Here is a 14241-nt window from a genome sequence, read left to right as displayed (position 1 = left end):
TAATTACTCTTACATTCAGGTAATTGAGTTACTAACGCAATTACTTTTTGGGAGAAGTAATTTGTAACTATAATTAATTACTTTTTTTCAGTAAGATTAACAACACTGCATGTGACACTTGCCACGTTAACATGGAGCCAAATATTCCAATTACAATCGGTTTAGATGTTCAAACCGAATAAATGTGTTCCATATAAACACCTCATTCGGAATGAACAGGCCCAAACCGAATGGAATTTCATTCCGATTCACAGGGGTGGAATATTCCTTTACCCAAACCGATTAGAAGTAAAATTATATCATGTAAACAGGGAAGCGGAATGGTGTCTGGTTGCGTTCTATCTGCGCATGCTTCGTACTGACATGGTGACGTCACTTGGTGACGTAAGTAACGTCACTTGCAACATGGCTTCCAAGCATAGCGCACCTAATTGGAGTCCGGCGGAAAGATTGTATTTAATTCAAACTTTAAAAGAATTGAATATAATTGCTCGCTTAGACGGGCGTAAAACGAGGAACAGTGAACTATTTAAAAAAGTTCACGAGAGGTTACACGAAGCCGGAATAGACCGGAGCGTTGACCAGATTAGAAACCGGTGGAAAACGCTGACAATCGGCTACTACAAGGCAAAAGAGCAAAACAGCAGAAGCGGATACGACCCCACAAACACAACAAGTGGGTTAAAGTTAAAACAGCAGCACTCTGACGATCGATCTCCATGTTTTGCAACATGACGCTTTGCTTTGATTAATCTGCGCATGTCAGACGGCAGTTGTCAAACGTCCTTTCAGAATAAAGGCAGACACATGTAAACGCTTGATCGGAATAGATGAAGTAACATGTAAACAGCTGATCTGAAATTTCCATTCGGAATGATTTGAATCGGTATGAATAAAAGTCAGCATGTAAACGTGGCTACTGATGATCATTAGCACCTGTTTGGTATAATTGGTTGATCATACACCTGACTATAATCCTACAAAATCCCTGACTCTGTGCAGGTGTACCTATAAGAATTGATGCTGGTTTGAAGGCAAAGGGTAGTAACTCCAAATATTGATTTGATTTAGATTTTTCTTTTGTTCACTCACTTTGTTTATTTTTATCAATTTACAAAATGCAATCATTGTTTATGTTTTTGAAAGCATTCTTAGTTTACATCATTTTTTCACACCTGCCTAAAACTTTTGCACAGTACTGTATATATACCTGATCTTCGTGTTATTAAAAATATATATAAAATGAGGTTTTAATTACAACAAAAGAACAAATGGCTAACTTGCAGAGAAAATGTCCGCAAGCTTAAATGCTATAAATGAAATACGTTTTTTTGTTTTGTTTTGGGGTTTTTTAATAACGATACTCATAACAAATAATTCAAACACATGTTCCCACAAAAAAACTGCTAAATATACCTATAACCTAAATTATAAATGCATACGAAAACATATTGGCTTCTGTTGGTCTGAACAGGGAGCAGCTGAATTCAGCCATGTCAAATGAGTTATGTCATATTCTATGTTGCCACTAGAGGTCAGTTTATCCAAAACAATGCAAACACTTTCAAAACAAACCATTATGACCCAATTCCAATTAAACAAATATTCAAAGCGGCAAAATTTGATTCAAAGCTTTTTTCCTACTCGAATTACTCGAGTTAATCGTTCCAGCTCTAGAAAGGTAGGAAGTCTCACTGTAAATTAAAATTGTTGCATTTGAACGCTTGCTTAAAAAGAGCTATACAACAAAATATTGAGTTTAGGGTACCGCCACTCTCGTTGAGGGCTTTTTCATTAGTTTGTCTTTTAAAATAATTCTACCTAACGTAAATTCAAAGGCTTTTTCTAATTTTTCACTGGTTCATTTCTGTTGCATTTTGTAGTTATTTCTGTTAACACTGGAGATTTTAGTAACATCTGGTACTATTTTTTGAGGGAAACACAAAAAAAAAAAAAAGCGAGGAGGACACGAACGTGAAAAATAGAGCCTACATTATTAACCAGTATTTTTGTGAACCTTTTTCGCGTCATGATAACTGGAGTAATTCTATTGTACAGCAAGTGGCGACACTTCGCCAGCAGAGACTAAGTGAGAAGCATAAATACTTATAACACATAGGCTAGATATCCAAAGCCCGAGTCGGCGGCGTAAGTTACCAGCGGCCATCTTGGATCAGACTACAGTACTTGTACTAATGGTTTTTTTTTTTTCATAATGTGGCCATGATTTAGCCTAGATGTTGAATTTAAAAACTTTTATTTTAAGTATATTTCACATTTACTGAATCTGATGTTTATGACAAATCAAGCTGTTCGAGCCGATAAACAAGTGACAACGCTCGTCGCCGTTTGCCCTCGGCGCTCATTAGAGATCTAGCCTTATTTGTATTATATCTGAGAAGATAAGCGAAAAGTAGTAGAAGAAGAAGAACATGTGATTGGCGCTTTACTGAGCGCAAGATGGCGGTGGCCGTGCGGAGCTTACAAGACCAGATCGAAAAAGCCAAAGAAAGCTTGAAAAATGTCGACGATAATATTCGTAAATTAACTGGGCGTGATCCCAATGAATCCAGGTAAAACCTCACCATTGTAACATCGCCATTTGTGTCATTTTCGTAGTTGGTTTAACGGGGAAATCGAACGTTGCAGCCGACCGAGAGTGGGAGTGTGCTAGCATGGTTGCGTTAGCTTGAAAGCAAACGCACACCCTGACCAGCTCTGATTTTGTGCTCTAAATAGATTTTTTTTTAAAAATCATTTATGATATTGTCATAGATTATATACTACAAAGATGGTAAAACGACTGTAAGTGTACGTGTTCATTGAACGAGTCTGGAAGTCGATGTACCTCCTGGGTGGAGGCCCAATAGTCATTGTTTGGTTATTCCATATGTGTGGAATATTTTAAAAATTCTTAATTTTCACAAGTCCGTCGTTATTAGACAAAAAAATCATTTGTTGCCAGTGACGAGAATATATGATCGCTGAAACACTGTCATGCATTAAACTTTTAGCGCCGTCAATGGCAGTGAATAAGTTAACTCATTGACCACAAAACACGTCTAATTCATCTAAACTAGGAGGCCCTGCTCCTCTTGTAGTTCCACTGACATCACTAGACGTCCAGTCCATTTCGACTCGGAGGGCTATTGGCAAATGAGTTATGACAGTCATAACTATTATGTTACTAAAACTTATTAAGATTGCTATTCGTGTTTAAAAGTCGCCTAAATACAATACTTTGTGGCCCAATGTCTTGATCAAGGATGCTCAGAATAACATTAGAAAACGCCAATCCAGTTATCATTAACTTGATGGAACGAGATGGAAAATATGTCCTTTAAGTATCGTAGATAATTTTTAAAACGATGTTCTTCAAATATTTCGACGCGTTTACTTGCTGTTTTTGAAAAATGTTAACATTTGTCATCAGTCGTGGTGTCTGTATTTAGTGATTAGCGAGCGCACAATGAAAAATGCGCAAGTGGTTCGCTGAGTGAACTCGTCTGTCAACGGTGGTTACAAAGATATGTATTTTAATTCTAATATTCAGATATGAATTCAGAGGCATGACATTGACTCATATTAAAGTTTAGAGCAATGCAAGAACAATGCAAATTGTTGATTTTGCTTCTTGTGTTTTAGACCGGGCCAGCTGCGCCGGTTCAGTGGTCCCATGGCAGGCCTCCAAGTTGCCGCATTGGGAGGAGGAGGTAGAGGAAGAGGATTTAACCTGCTCAGGTATCAGTCATGAGCCAAACAAGAGCCCACTTAAATAGGAATAGAGTGACCATACAGGTAGTCCCCGTGTTACGAATGACGCGACTTATGCAATTTCGACTTTACAACGCATGAGTCTCGTCGTCTTTTTTTTTTTAATGTTGTTTATGGTGCATGTACACACGCATACACAGAGCAGCCAAGTGACAGAGGTGACAGACTGCGTGCACATTTGTTGCTTGTGAAGCATCTATAGGGTATATAACCCCTTTTGTACTGTTGTGCGTTATCAATTGTGGTCTGATACCTGGGTCAAGTTTGATATTTTTTTTTTTTTTTTTTTGCAGACGCTAACTGATATATGCTAACCGTTTGTATCAGCTGCTACTTGTAAACGCAAATTTGAATCGCTGTTATTGAAGATGATACTGGTTAAATTTCATTTTATTTTAGTGTTGATGTCATGAGCAGCTGAATAAAGTCAGCAAACCACACGGACGTCTGACATCGTCATTTCGGAGCTTACCGAACTGTCTAGCTAGGACTTGGCTCCAACGTCTTGGCGAGGACAGTACAATGACGTATAATACATGTTTTTGGATTGTGCTTTTTTTAATTATTTCGAAGATGTTTTGAAGTATTTAAAGGATTGATTCCGACTTACATGGAAACCCGGGTTACATCGTCAGCCCAGGTACGGAACTAGTTCATAAACCATGGACTTCCTGTATGCAAAGATAAACCGGGTTTGTGACATACTTGATGTCAATATGCATAGTGTTACATATGACTTTATGATTTTTGCTGAAATATCAGCAAATATTTGAATCTGAAAAGATTTCAAATACAGGCATAAAAATCTCCCTCCTTTTGGCAAAATGCGCCGTTTTGAAGTCAAAAAGGGTGACCTATGTGAATTGTGTAGATCCGAGGATAAATTTTTAAGGGGGAGCAGGGTCGGGAGATTTTTTATAATATCAGACGCTTGGTATGTAAGTGCGGAAAGCGGCGCAAAGCACACCAGAATGGCTAAAACATTCTTATTTCAACGAAACAGAGGGTTCACTGTTGTGTCCTGTCTCTTCGATGCCAAGCTTGGCTGCACGTCGGCCACGAATTAACTAGGGCTGTCCCAAACGACTAATTTTCTCCCGATTAGTCAGCCGACTATTTTTACGATTAGTCGACTAATCTAATAAAAAAATTTTTTTTTTTTTAACTAATTTAGCAATGAAATTTTTGTTGACGCTTATCAATTAAAAAAAAACATTGGAACACTCAAATCATTTATTAAAGTACAAATAAACACGTAAATAACAATAATAAATCACAAATAAACAATGAGTTCAAATGCTGATAGAATTAACTAGTGTAGCATCCCGATTGAAAAGATGGTCTCTTAAACTGATGGTTTACAACTTTTATTCCATCCTTGATGTAAACACACCGTAAGAGGTACGGTGCACACAAATAAAGCAACACAATTAGAAATTAACAAAAAAATTTCACCTTTTTCCTTTTGAACCTTATTTATATATCAATGAATTGCCTATATGAATTGCCTTTACCTTATTACCTTATCATTGACAATCTCTCCCTTGAGTGCAATCACTGTATATACTGTATATATTTATGACCTTTTAACCTTATATAATTTTCTATACCATAAAATAAACCATAACATGAAATAAACCTTTCAATTAGCATTGAGAACAATACTAATAGCACTTATAGGCCCATTGTCAATGAAACATTATTATTTAGTAAGGCGACAGCACCCTCTGGTGTACAAAAATTGAAAAAAAAAAAAAAAACCTTACAAACTGCGTGAAGACGCTTGAGGTGTTTATTCACGGCCGACGTGCAGCCAAGCTTGGCACTGAAGAGACAGGACAGAAGAGTGTACTCTCCTTTGTTTCTTTGAAATAAGTCAATGTTTTGCACACTCTGGTGCGCTTTTTTTGGCTTTGTGCCGCTTTCCCCGCTTGCAAACAGAGCATCCGACATTCTAACTTTCCACGCAAATATTTTTTTAACCCTTCATTAACCGTCGACGGCATGTTGTGCTCGTCGACGGATTTACGTCATCGATGACGTCGACTACGTCGACTAGTCGGGACAGCTCTAGAATTAACACTTAAAACGCTGTCGCCCATTTGTAATTTTGAAAGACAACAGGCGACAATTACAAGCTGACAGATTGTAAGTCCATCTAACTAATTAACCACATGTTTTATTGGAGTTGCTAAGCCTGTTGCGATATGCAATGAGTCAATTTATCGCATGGTTAATAAAAATGAGGGCGGTAATTTTCACGGCTGCGTTTTATCGCCGCGCGTGCGTGCATACATTTGTGCGTGCGTGCTGAGGGCACATGAGGCTCAAGTTCCTTTAACAGATGTTTATTGGTCATCAACACGCCGTAGAATCGAAGTTCAGACAGTTGTGACAGATAATGGTATGAAATCTTGAAAGGTAATTTAAAATAAAAATACAATAGAGAACAACATACTGAAAAAATGTGCAGTATGATAATGTTACATGATGCATGAACAACGAAATGCGAACATGGCTGGTATGTTGATGTAACATAGCTATTAAGTTATTCAGATAACTATAGCATAAAGAACATGCTAACAAGTTTACCAAACCATCAGCGTCACTTCAAAACACCAAAATAACATGTGAAGTTATATAATAATGTGTTAATAAGTCCACACACAAATTGCTCTAGAGTATGTCGCACCCCCAGCCAAACTGGGGGTTGGGGGGACTGCGATGTATTCATTCATTCATTCATTTTCCATGCCACTTTTTCCTCACGAGGGTCGCAGAGGTGCTGGAGCCTATCCCAGCTAACTACGGGGAGGAGGCAGGGGACACCCTAAACTGGTTGCCAGCCAATCACAGGGCACAAGGAGACGTACAACCATTCACGCACACACTCCTACGGACAATTTAGAGCAGCGGTCTCAAACCGACTCCACAAAGGGCCGCAGTGGGTCCTGGTTTTTGTTCCAACAGATCCAGCACAAACAGTTCAACCAATGAGGTTTCTACTAACATAAGCTGCACCTGATTGCAATCAACTGATTACACTTGTAAGAAACCAGATTGGTGAAAAGGTATTTGTCTCGTTTGGTTGGAATGAAATCCAGTACCCCCTGCGGCCCTTTGAGGACCGGTTTGAGACCACTGATTTAGAGTGTTCAATCAGCCTACCATGCATGTTTTTGGGATGTGGGAGGAAACCGGAGTTCCCGGAGGAAACCCACGCAGGCACGGGGAGAACATGCAAACTCCACACAGGAAGGCCGAAGCCCGGGATTGAACCCTTGATCTCAGAACTGTGAGGCAGACGTGCTAACCACTCAGCCACCGGGCCACCGGGGGAGGACTGCGATTTATTCACACTGTAAATGTTAGCATTGCTACATTGAGGCTAATTGGGCAAAAAGACAACCTACTTTCACCTGCTATAAAACATTGGCAGTCTTTTCCAAAACGCAAACTTGCGGTTAAAAAGTGACACTTTAAATATGAAAAATCGCTGGTTAACAGCATTTGCAATCGAAAAAAATGAAAACTGACACCTCATGCAATGACAATAAGAGCTTTTTTGCGGAGTGTAAAGCTTACGGTTAGCGGTTTAGCGAACGTACTTCCGGTGAACATTTCAAAATAAAAGCATGTCATGTTCGTCATATACATAACGCGTTTTGGAGTTAATCTCACATACTTCAGAATTCAAATTCTACACTTAGAATAGATTTAAAATGACACCCTTTATCAAAAATCTGATTGGCAATGAATGATTATTATACGACTATTATATAGTAGTATACTATGTATCAATGCTAGATATTTTTTTAAGAATTGTTTTAAATCACGGAAAGGCGAAGTCAGTGTTCTGAATCTGTTTACATTCCAATCTTTTGCACTAATTAATGCTATCAGCATTTGACCTCGTTTGTGATTTATTGTTGTTATTTACGTGTTTATTTGTACTTTAATAAAGAATTTAAGTGTTCCAAAACGTTTTTGTGAATTAATAAGCGTCACCAAAAATTTCATTGCTGAATTAGTAAAAAAAAAAAAGGGGGGGGGGGGTTATTAGATTAGTCGACTAATCGTAAAAATAGTCGGCTGACTAATTGGGAGGTCGGATTTGTCGTTTGGGACAGCCCTAGTTGTACAGTGTACGGGAACATTTTTCCTCCACATCCTTCTCACTTTTTTAACCCCTGACCCATTTTCATGCCTAGAATGATTTGGACTACTGTCCGGGCTAAACTTAACTTTGCATGCTAGCAACTACAAAAGCTTATTTTTCCCTACTATCTTCATTCAGTATAATGTAATTGGAGTCTTTTGTCTCTAATTGGAAAAACTGAATTTCATTGCAAAATCTATGGGGGAATGTTAGATTGGATAATGTGATCTGTCCTTGCTCAGGCGCAGTCTCTCTGACATTGGAGGCGGTGGCCCTCCTGCTAAGCAGAGGGACATCAACGGAGCTCTGTTAAGGTGGCGTTTTGTTCCTTTGTGTTCTCGTTGGTTAAACAATATCCAAATTATATTTTCCAATCATCCATGATTTAATCCGTCTCTTATCCATTTTGTCCCTCAGGCTGGCAGGCGACCAGAGGGCCAAGAGAGACGCGCGTCACGACAGCGACGCCGAGGATGACGACGATGTCAAAAAGGTCAAGCCAGTTCAAATGAGGACGATACCAGATGACTGCTTCAAAATAAGAGAGGCTGAAATATCTGCGTCCGACGAAAGACTTTAAATTGTTGGTCTGCTCTTGTTTCCTTGATCAGCCGGCGTTGCAGTCGTCTGTTGTAGCTACCTCCAAGGAGAGAACACGCCGGGACCTCATTCAAGATCAGACCATGGATGAGAAGGGAAAACAGAGGTGGGGGGCACGCACCAATGAGTTACCCTGGTTAAGTCTGAGTCCTTTTAAGTAACTGTTGGAGTTGAACGCTTTATTTTTTTTTTTTATTATTGATGATCAGAAATCGGCGCATGTTCGGCCTGCTCATGGGGACCTTGCAAAAATTCAAACAGGAGTCTAATGTTTGTACAGAGAAGGTGAGAATCTTAGTTTTACTGTGTTTTTAAGTGCATTCCTAGAATGTTAATGAACTGCTTGGTACATTTATCTAGCCTGGCACGCCAGCCTGATAATACAGCATGTACTCTTAGCTTTTTCAAAACTTCAAAAACGGCAGTTATTGCTTAAGGTCCGGCCAATATATTGACTTTTTTCAAGATCTGTCAATATCAACCGATTCAGAGATGATATAATAGAAAAACTGTAATGTTCCCTGTTTGGTTGATGAATGATCTTTGTAAGTACACGGTCTTTGAAATCGTTGAGACTCAGCTATTTTTTTCTCACCATCTCAGCAAAAGCGGCGCTCCGAGATCGAGCAAAAGCTCGAAGTTCAGGCTGAAGTCGAGAAGAAGAAATTGGAAAGTGAGAAAAGAGAGTTGTTTGAAGAGAGGAGAGCCAAACAGACTGAGCTTAGACTACTCGAACAGAAAGTCGAATTGGCTCAGTTGGTAAGGTCAATTCTCATATCATAAATGTTGTATTCGATTACTTGTTGGTGAGATGTATCTTGAATGAGCTAAATAGTCAATCAATTCAGACTAATACTTGAATTAGTAATTCCATGTAATATATGTAATTAGGTACAAAGAGTAAGACTTAAAATATAATTAACTGCCCCCAAGTCCATAATACTTTTGTCGTACTTTTAATACATTTAATGTATGAATATAAATTGTATTCTATAAAGTTGGTAATCATACAGTAGAAATACTCTGAAGATGGGATGCCCCGATCCTATCGTGTGACAGGAAATTGGGCCGGGTGGAATTGGGGGGGGTCGGATTTTGATTTAAAAAAAAAAAATTCTAGTTCATTCTTGTACAGCGCCACACTCTCCCTCCTGCTAAGCAGTGCGGACAAACTGTCTAGTGCAGCTTGCGTTTGGTACTTAAAGTTAACAATGATTGACAGGTTTGTAGCTTTGATTTTGCCGGAGAAGCTTGGTAGCGCTACGATCAAAGGCACAAATGTGTCAAACATCGTTAAACTTGCAGCTCAGTCATAAGTGTCGTGATTACTCATTGTGTAAGTGAGAGGCTGTTATCAACAGCGTGGGTGCATTTGAGTGGACTCGGGGGCCGTTTACATGAAGACTCTCCGAGAATACGAAAATTTGCATTTACAGTTGGGCAAATAAGTATTTAGTCAACCACTAGTTTTGCAAGTTCTCCCACTTGAAAATATTAGAGAGGCCTGTAATTGTCAACATGGGTAAACCTCAACCCTGAGAGACAGAATGTGGGGGAGACAGAAAATCACATTGTTTGATTTTTTTAAAAAATTATTTGCAAATCATGGTGGAAAATAAGTAATTGGTCAATACCAAAAGTTAATCTCAATACTTTGTTATGTACCCTTTGTTGGCAATAACGGAGGCCAAACGATTTCTGTAACTATTCACAAGCTTTTCACACACCATTGCTGGTATTTTGGCCCATTCCTCCATGCAGATTTCCGCTAGAGCAGTGATGTTTTGGGGCTGTCGCTGGGCAACATGGACTTTCAACTCCCTCCGCAGATTCTCTATGGGGTTTAGATCTGGAGACTGGCTAGGCCACTCCAGGACCTTGAAATGCTTCTTACGAAGCCACACATTTGTTGCCCTGGCTGTGTGTTTGGGATCATTGTCATGCTGAAAGACCCAGCCACGTCTCATCTTCAACGCCCTTGCCGATGGAAGGAGATTTTCACTCAAAATCTCTCGATACATGGCACCATTCATTCTTTCCTTTACACGGATCAGTCGTCCTGGTCCCTTTGCAGAAAAACAGCCCCAAAGCATGATGTTTCCACCCCCATGCTTCACAGTGGGTATGGTGTTCTTCGGATGCAATTCAATATTCTTTGTCCTCCAAACACGAGAACTTGTGTTTCTACCAAAAAGGTCTATTTTGGTTTCATCTGACCGTAACACATTCTCCCAGTCCTCTTCTGGAACATCCAAATGCTCTCTAGCGAACCGCAGACGGGCCTGGACGTGTACTGGCTTCAGCAGGGGGACACGTGTGGCAGTGCAGGATTTGAGCCCCTGGCGGTGCATTGTGTTACTGATAGTAGCCTTTGTTACTGGGGTCCCAGCTCTCTGTAGGTCATTCACTACGTCCCCCCGTGTGGTTCTGGGATTTCTGCTCACCGTTCTTGTTATCATTTTGACGCCACGGGGTGAGATCTTGCATGGAGCCTCAGATCGAGGGAGATTATCAGTGTTCTTGTATGTCTTGCATTTTCAAATAATCTTTCAAAATCAAACAATCTGATTTTTTTTTTCCACATTCTGTCTCTCATGGTTGAGGTTTACCCATGTTGACAATTACAGGCCTCTCTAATCTTTTCAAGTAGGAAAACTGGCCCAATTGGTGGTTGACTAAATACTTATTTGCCTTACTGTATACGGTTCGGACTCCATTCGAACAATGTCACAATTCCGCATGAAAATGATGTACTATTCATGCCAGGCCAAGGCCACAGCGAATGATGCACTTTGACCCCACCAAGCTCCTCAACCTGGAAAAAACATGCCCGCCCACTCCAAGCAATGGCATTTTCCTTTTGCTCAAAAAATGGAAACAGTCAACATATTTAAATTTAAAATATTATTATACAGTAAATTAAAGCCGACGTTCCGCCATTTGCCGTTTTTAATGTTTAATAGCACCGCTGCGCACGCCCATGTGATGTGTGCTAGTGCTTACGTCATCGAAGCGAAGCGATGTTTGCAACTTTTGTTCAAATTTGAAAATAAAAAGATATTTGGTATCGAATCGGGATTCCGTATTAGCAGATTCTCAAAATCAGGTGACTCTGACTCAGATGCAAAAATATGCGATTGGGACATCCCTACACTGAAGTCAATTTTTATTTATTTATTTTTTTAATTTATTGTATTTAATTCAATGACAATGATAGACATACAACTAATTTGCACTGGAAGCCCTAACAGAGGATTCTCATGTTTTACTGCCATTAACAGCACTAGTCGTTCAATCAATTTTGACTGGGAGAGGTTGGAAAGAATGATCGCTAAATGAGTGTCTGATAAAGGGTCACTAAACTGAAGGTTTACACAGGGAAGATTTACATCGTGTGTCTTTTTTCCCTTCTTGCAGCAAGAGGAGTGGACCGGCCACAATAACCACCTGGTGAAATTCATTCGCACCAAGGCCAGGCCACACATCTTCTACCTCCCTGGGAAGATGTGCTCTGCCACCCAGAAACTCCTCGATGACTCCACCAAGAAACTAAATGGTCAGATGGATTTTTTTTCTTTCTTTCTGAAGTCCTCATCCTTGTCTGGTGTAGAATTTTGATCGCTGAAAACGGATGTTCTCCTGTACATGATCAGCTGTGTTTGAAGAACGGCGTGAAGCATTCACAGAACACATCAACAAGATGGAGTCCCGACCGCGGCGACAGCCGAATCGTGACCAGGACGGCAGCTCTGCGGCGACAGGGAAGGACCACTCGGCGGAGGGTAAGCCAGCAGGTCAGGTAGACAAGGTGACAGGTAACAAGAGGGCTGCCAGGATTGAGGAGAACGAGGATGAGGAGGATGAGGATCAGGAAGAGGAGGAAAAAGAGAAAGAGGGAGATGGAGAACAGGGGGAGGCTGCAAAGGTCACAGAGAAGGTAGAGCTAGAGGAAGGGGAGAGTAGGGAAGGGTTAAATGAGGATGAGGCAATGGAGTTTGAGGAAGTGGGGAATGGGGAAAAGGATGGGGAGGAGAAGGAGAAAGAGGTGTGTGAGGAAAAAGAGGAGGAGGCAGCTCCAGGATCAGAGAAGATGGAGGTGGAAGGAGGGAAAGAGCAGGGTGACACCAATAAAATGGAGCAGGACGAAGACAGTAAAGAGGGTCCCTCTGACCTTGAAACGGAAAAGACTGAGATCACCTCTCCGTCGGAACCGGTCGTGAGCCAACAAGAGGCGTCTAACAGTGCTCAGCTTAGCCCGACCACCCCCAACCCGGAGGCCCCGTTGTCTGAGCCCCAGGAAGCGTCTCCGGCCTCAACGTCCAACACGCCAGGGCAGGAGCCAGCCGTCCCATCCTCTGTGGTCCAGGATTCCGGCGACCACAACGAAGCCGAGCAGAGGCAATCCGAGGATGAATCGGCCGCGAAGCCTCAGCTCGATTCACAGGACGCGGCCGGTGATCCGGCGGAACTTTTGAAGGGAGAGGAAGATCCCGCCAGGGGGAGGAAGAAGGCGAAAGAGTCGAAAAAAGGCCGCACCAATAGTCGCAGCTCCTCTTCTTCCTCCTCTGGCTCATCGTCCAGCGGAAGCTCTTCATCATCTTCCGGTTCGAGCCGCTCGTCATCCTCGTCGTCATCCTCGTCGTCCTCGTCCAGCAGCCGAAGTCGCAGCCGGGACAACGGCAAGCGCAGCAGGAGGCCGTCGGGCAGAGAGAAGAAGAAGGAAGAGCGGAGTCAACGCAAAAAGGGAGGGAGTAGTGGAGGAGGAAGCAGGGATGCCAAGGAAGGGAAGAAGAGAAGGAGCGATGAAGGCAAGAGCAGGTCATCTCGGAGTGATAGAGAACATAAAGATAGAGAGAGGAAGGACAAAAGACGCTAAACTACATCACGTTTTGTTCCGTCCCCCAAAGCGGGCATCTATAACGTTCAAACTAATCACATTTCAAATTTTACACATCTATTTTTAAAGCAACCAATACAGCACCGTTCAGTTAAAGTTTAGGCATAATGTTCCAGATTTGGCCACGGTAAAATAAAACATTTTAGGAAAATGGAACAGTGTCTTACTGTTGTCTTTAATTAGACCATTTCAATGTGGTTTTGAGGAAAGACGGATTAAGATTTTTAAAGAATGTTGTGCAAAAGCATATGTGATATTTTGGTAGTCTCATGAAAAGGGTATTTTTTCCATCCTGCTGTCCTTCATGATGATACCATGCTAGTGACACGTCTCTAGTTGTGACTCCTGTGTCACTTGATCCATGTCATAGTTGTCTTATGTGATTTATTGGTTTTTGGGAATGTTTTTCATTGTTTTGTATCAACCAACCTGCTTCAAATTAAAGGTGAGAAATGAAACTGCTTGTATCTTTGTATGTCCACATTAGTTTAAGTACTGTATAAATGTAAGCGCCTTAAAAGATAAATGTTCACAGGAAATTAACTTAAAATACTTTTTCATGTGAGGCCCAGGCAGATTTAACCCTTTCAGGGACAGTGGTCACTACAGTGAACAGCTATTTAAAAGTTGGCACCTAGAATTTTCATTTAGAGCGCTAGTGACTATTTACGGTGCCCCAAAAAAATCCACGTCTTTAGGACGATTTGTGGTACTACTATGCCATTATCATTAATTTTCCATGGAATGCCAAATGCAGAAAGTCAGCGCAAATTGGGCGCCATTTGCTGTCTAAAATGTACATTGCAGGAAA

At 40.9% G+C, this 14241-nt stretch overlaps 1 protein-coding gene across 2 annotated transcripts; it reads left to right on the top strand.

The window, feature by feature from the left end:
- Window positions 1-410: 410 nt before the first annotated feature.
- On the top strand, window positions 411-14098 carry pnn (pinin, desmosome associated protein). 2 transcript variants are annotated; one of them, XM_057859279.1, is made up of 9 exons: window positions 411-676; window positions 3646-3741; window positions 8176-8247; window positions 8351-8426; window positions 8545-8639; window positions 8743-8818; window positions 9137-9292; window positions 11951-12089; window positions 12187-14098. In XM_057859279.1, the coding sequence occupies exons 2-9, from the start codon at window positions 3677-3679 to the stop codon at window positions 13407-13409; spliced, it is 1902 nt and encodes a 633-aa protein (XP_057715262.1). In that variant the 5' UTR covers window positions 411-676; window positions 3646-3676; the 3' UTR covers window positions 13410-14098. The 2 variants fall into 2 exon arrangements, with proteins under 2 accessions (XP_057715262.1, XP_057715261.1); XM_057859278.1 differs by lacking the exon at window positions 411-676 and adding an exon at window positions 2405-2573 and having other exon boundaries at window positions 12187-14097.
- Window positions 14099-14241: the final 143 nt, after the last annotated feature.

The sequence above is a fragment of the Corythoichthys intestinalis genome, chromosome 15, assembly GCF_030265065.1.
Source record: "Corythoichthys intestinalis isolate RoL2023-P3 chromosome 15, ASM3026506v1, whole genome shotgun sequence".
Lineage (NCBI taxonomy): Eukaryota > Metazoa > Chordata > Actinopteri > Syngnathiformes > Syngnathidae > Corythoichthys > Corythoichthys intestinalis.
This window is presented reverse-complemented; position numbering and strand designations above follow the sequence as displayed.

Excerpts from the sequence above, each read along its gene's own strand:
- pnn (XM_057859278.1), top strand. The coding sequence starts at position 2,461 with ATGGCGGTGGCCGTGCGGAGCTTACAAGACCAGATCGAAAAAGCCAAA. Across the intron at positions 2,574-3,645 it reads CGTGATCCCAATGAATCCAG|ACCGGGCCAGCTGCGCCGGT; the intron begins GTAAAACCTCAC and ends CTTGTGTTTTAG. Across the intron at positions 9,293-11,950 it reads AAGTCGAATTGGCTCAGTTG|CAAGAGGAGTGGACCGGCCA; the intron begins GTAAGGTCAATT and ends CCCTTCTTGCAG.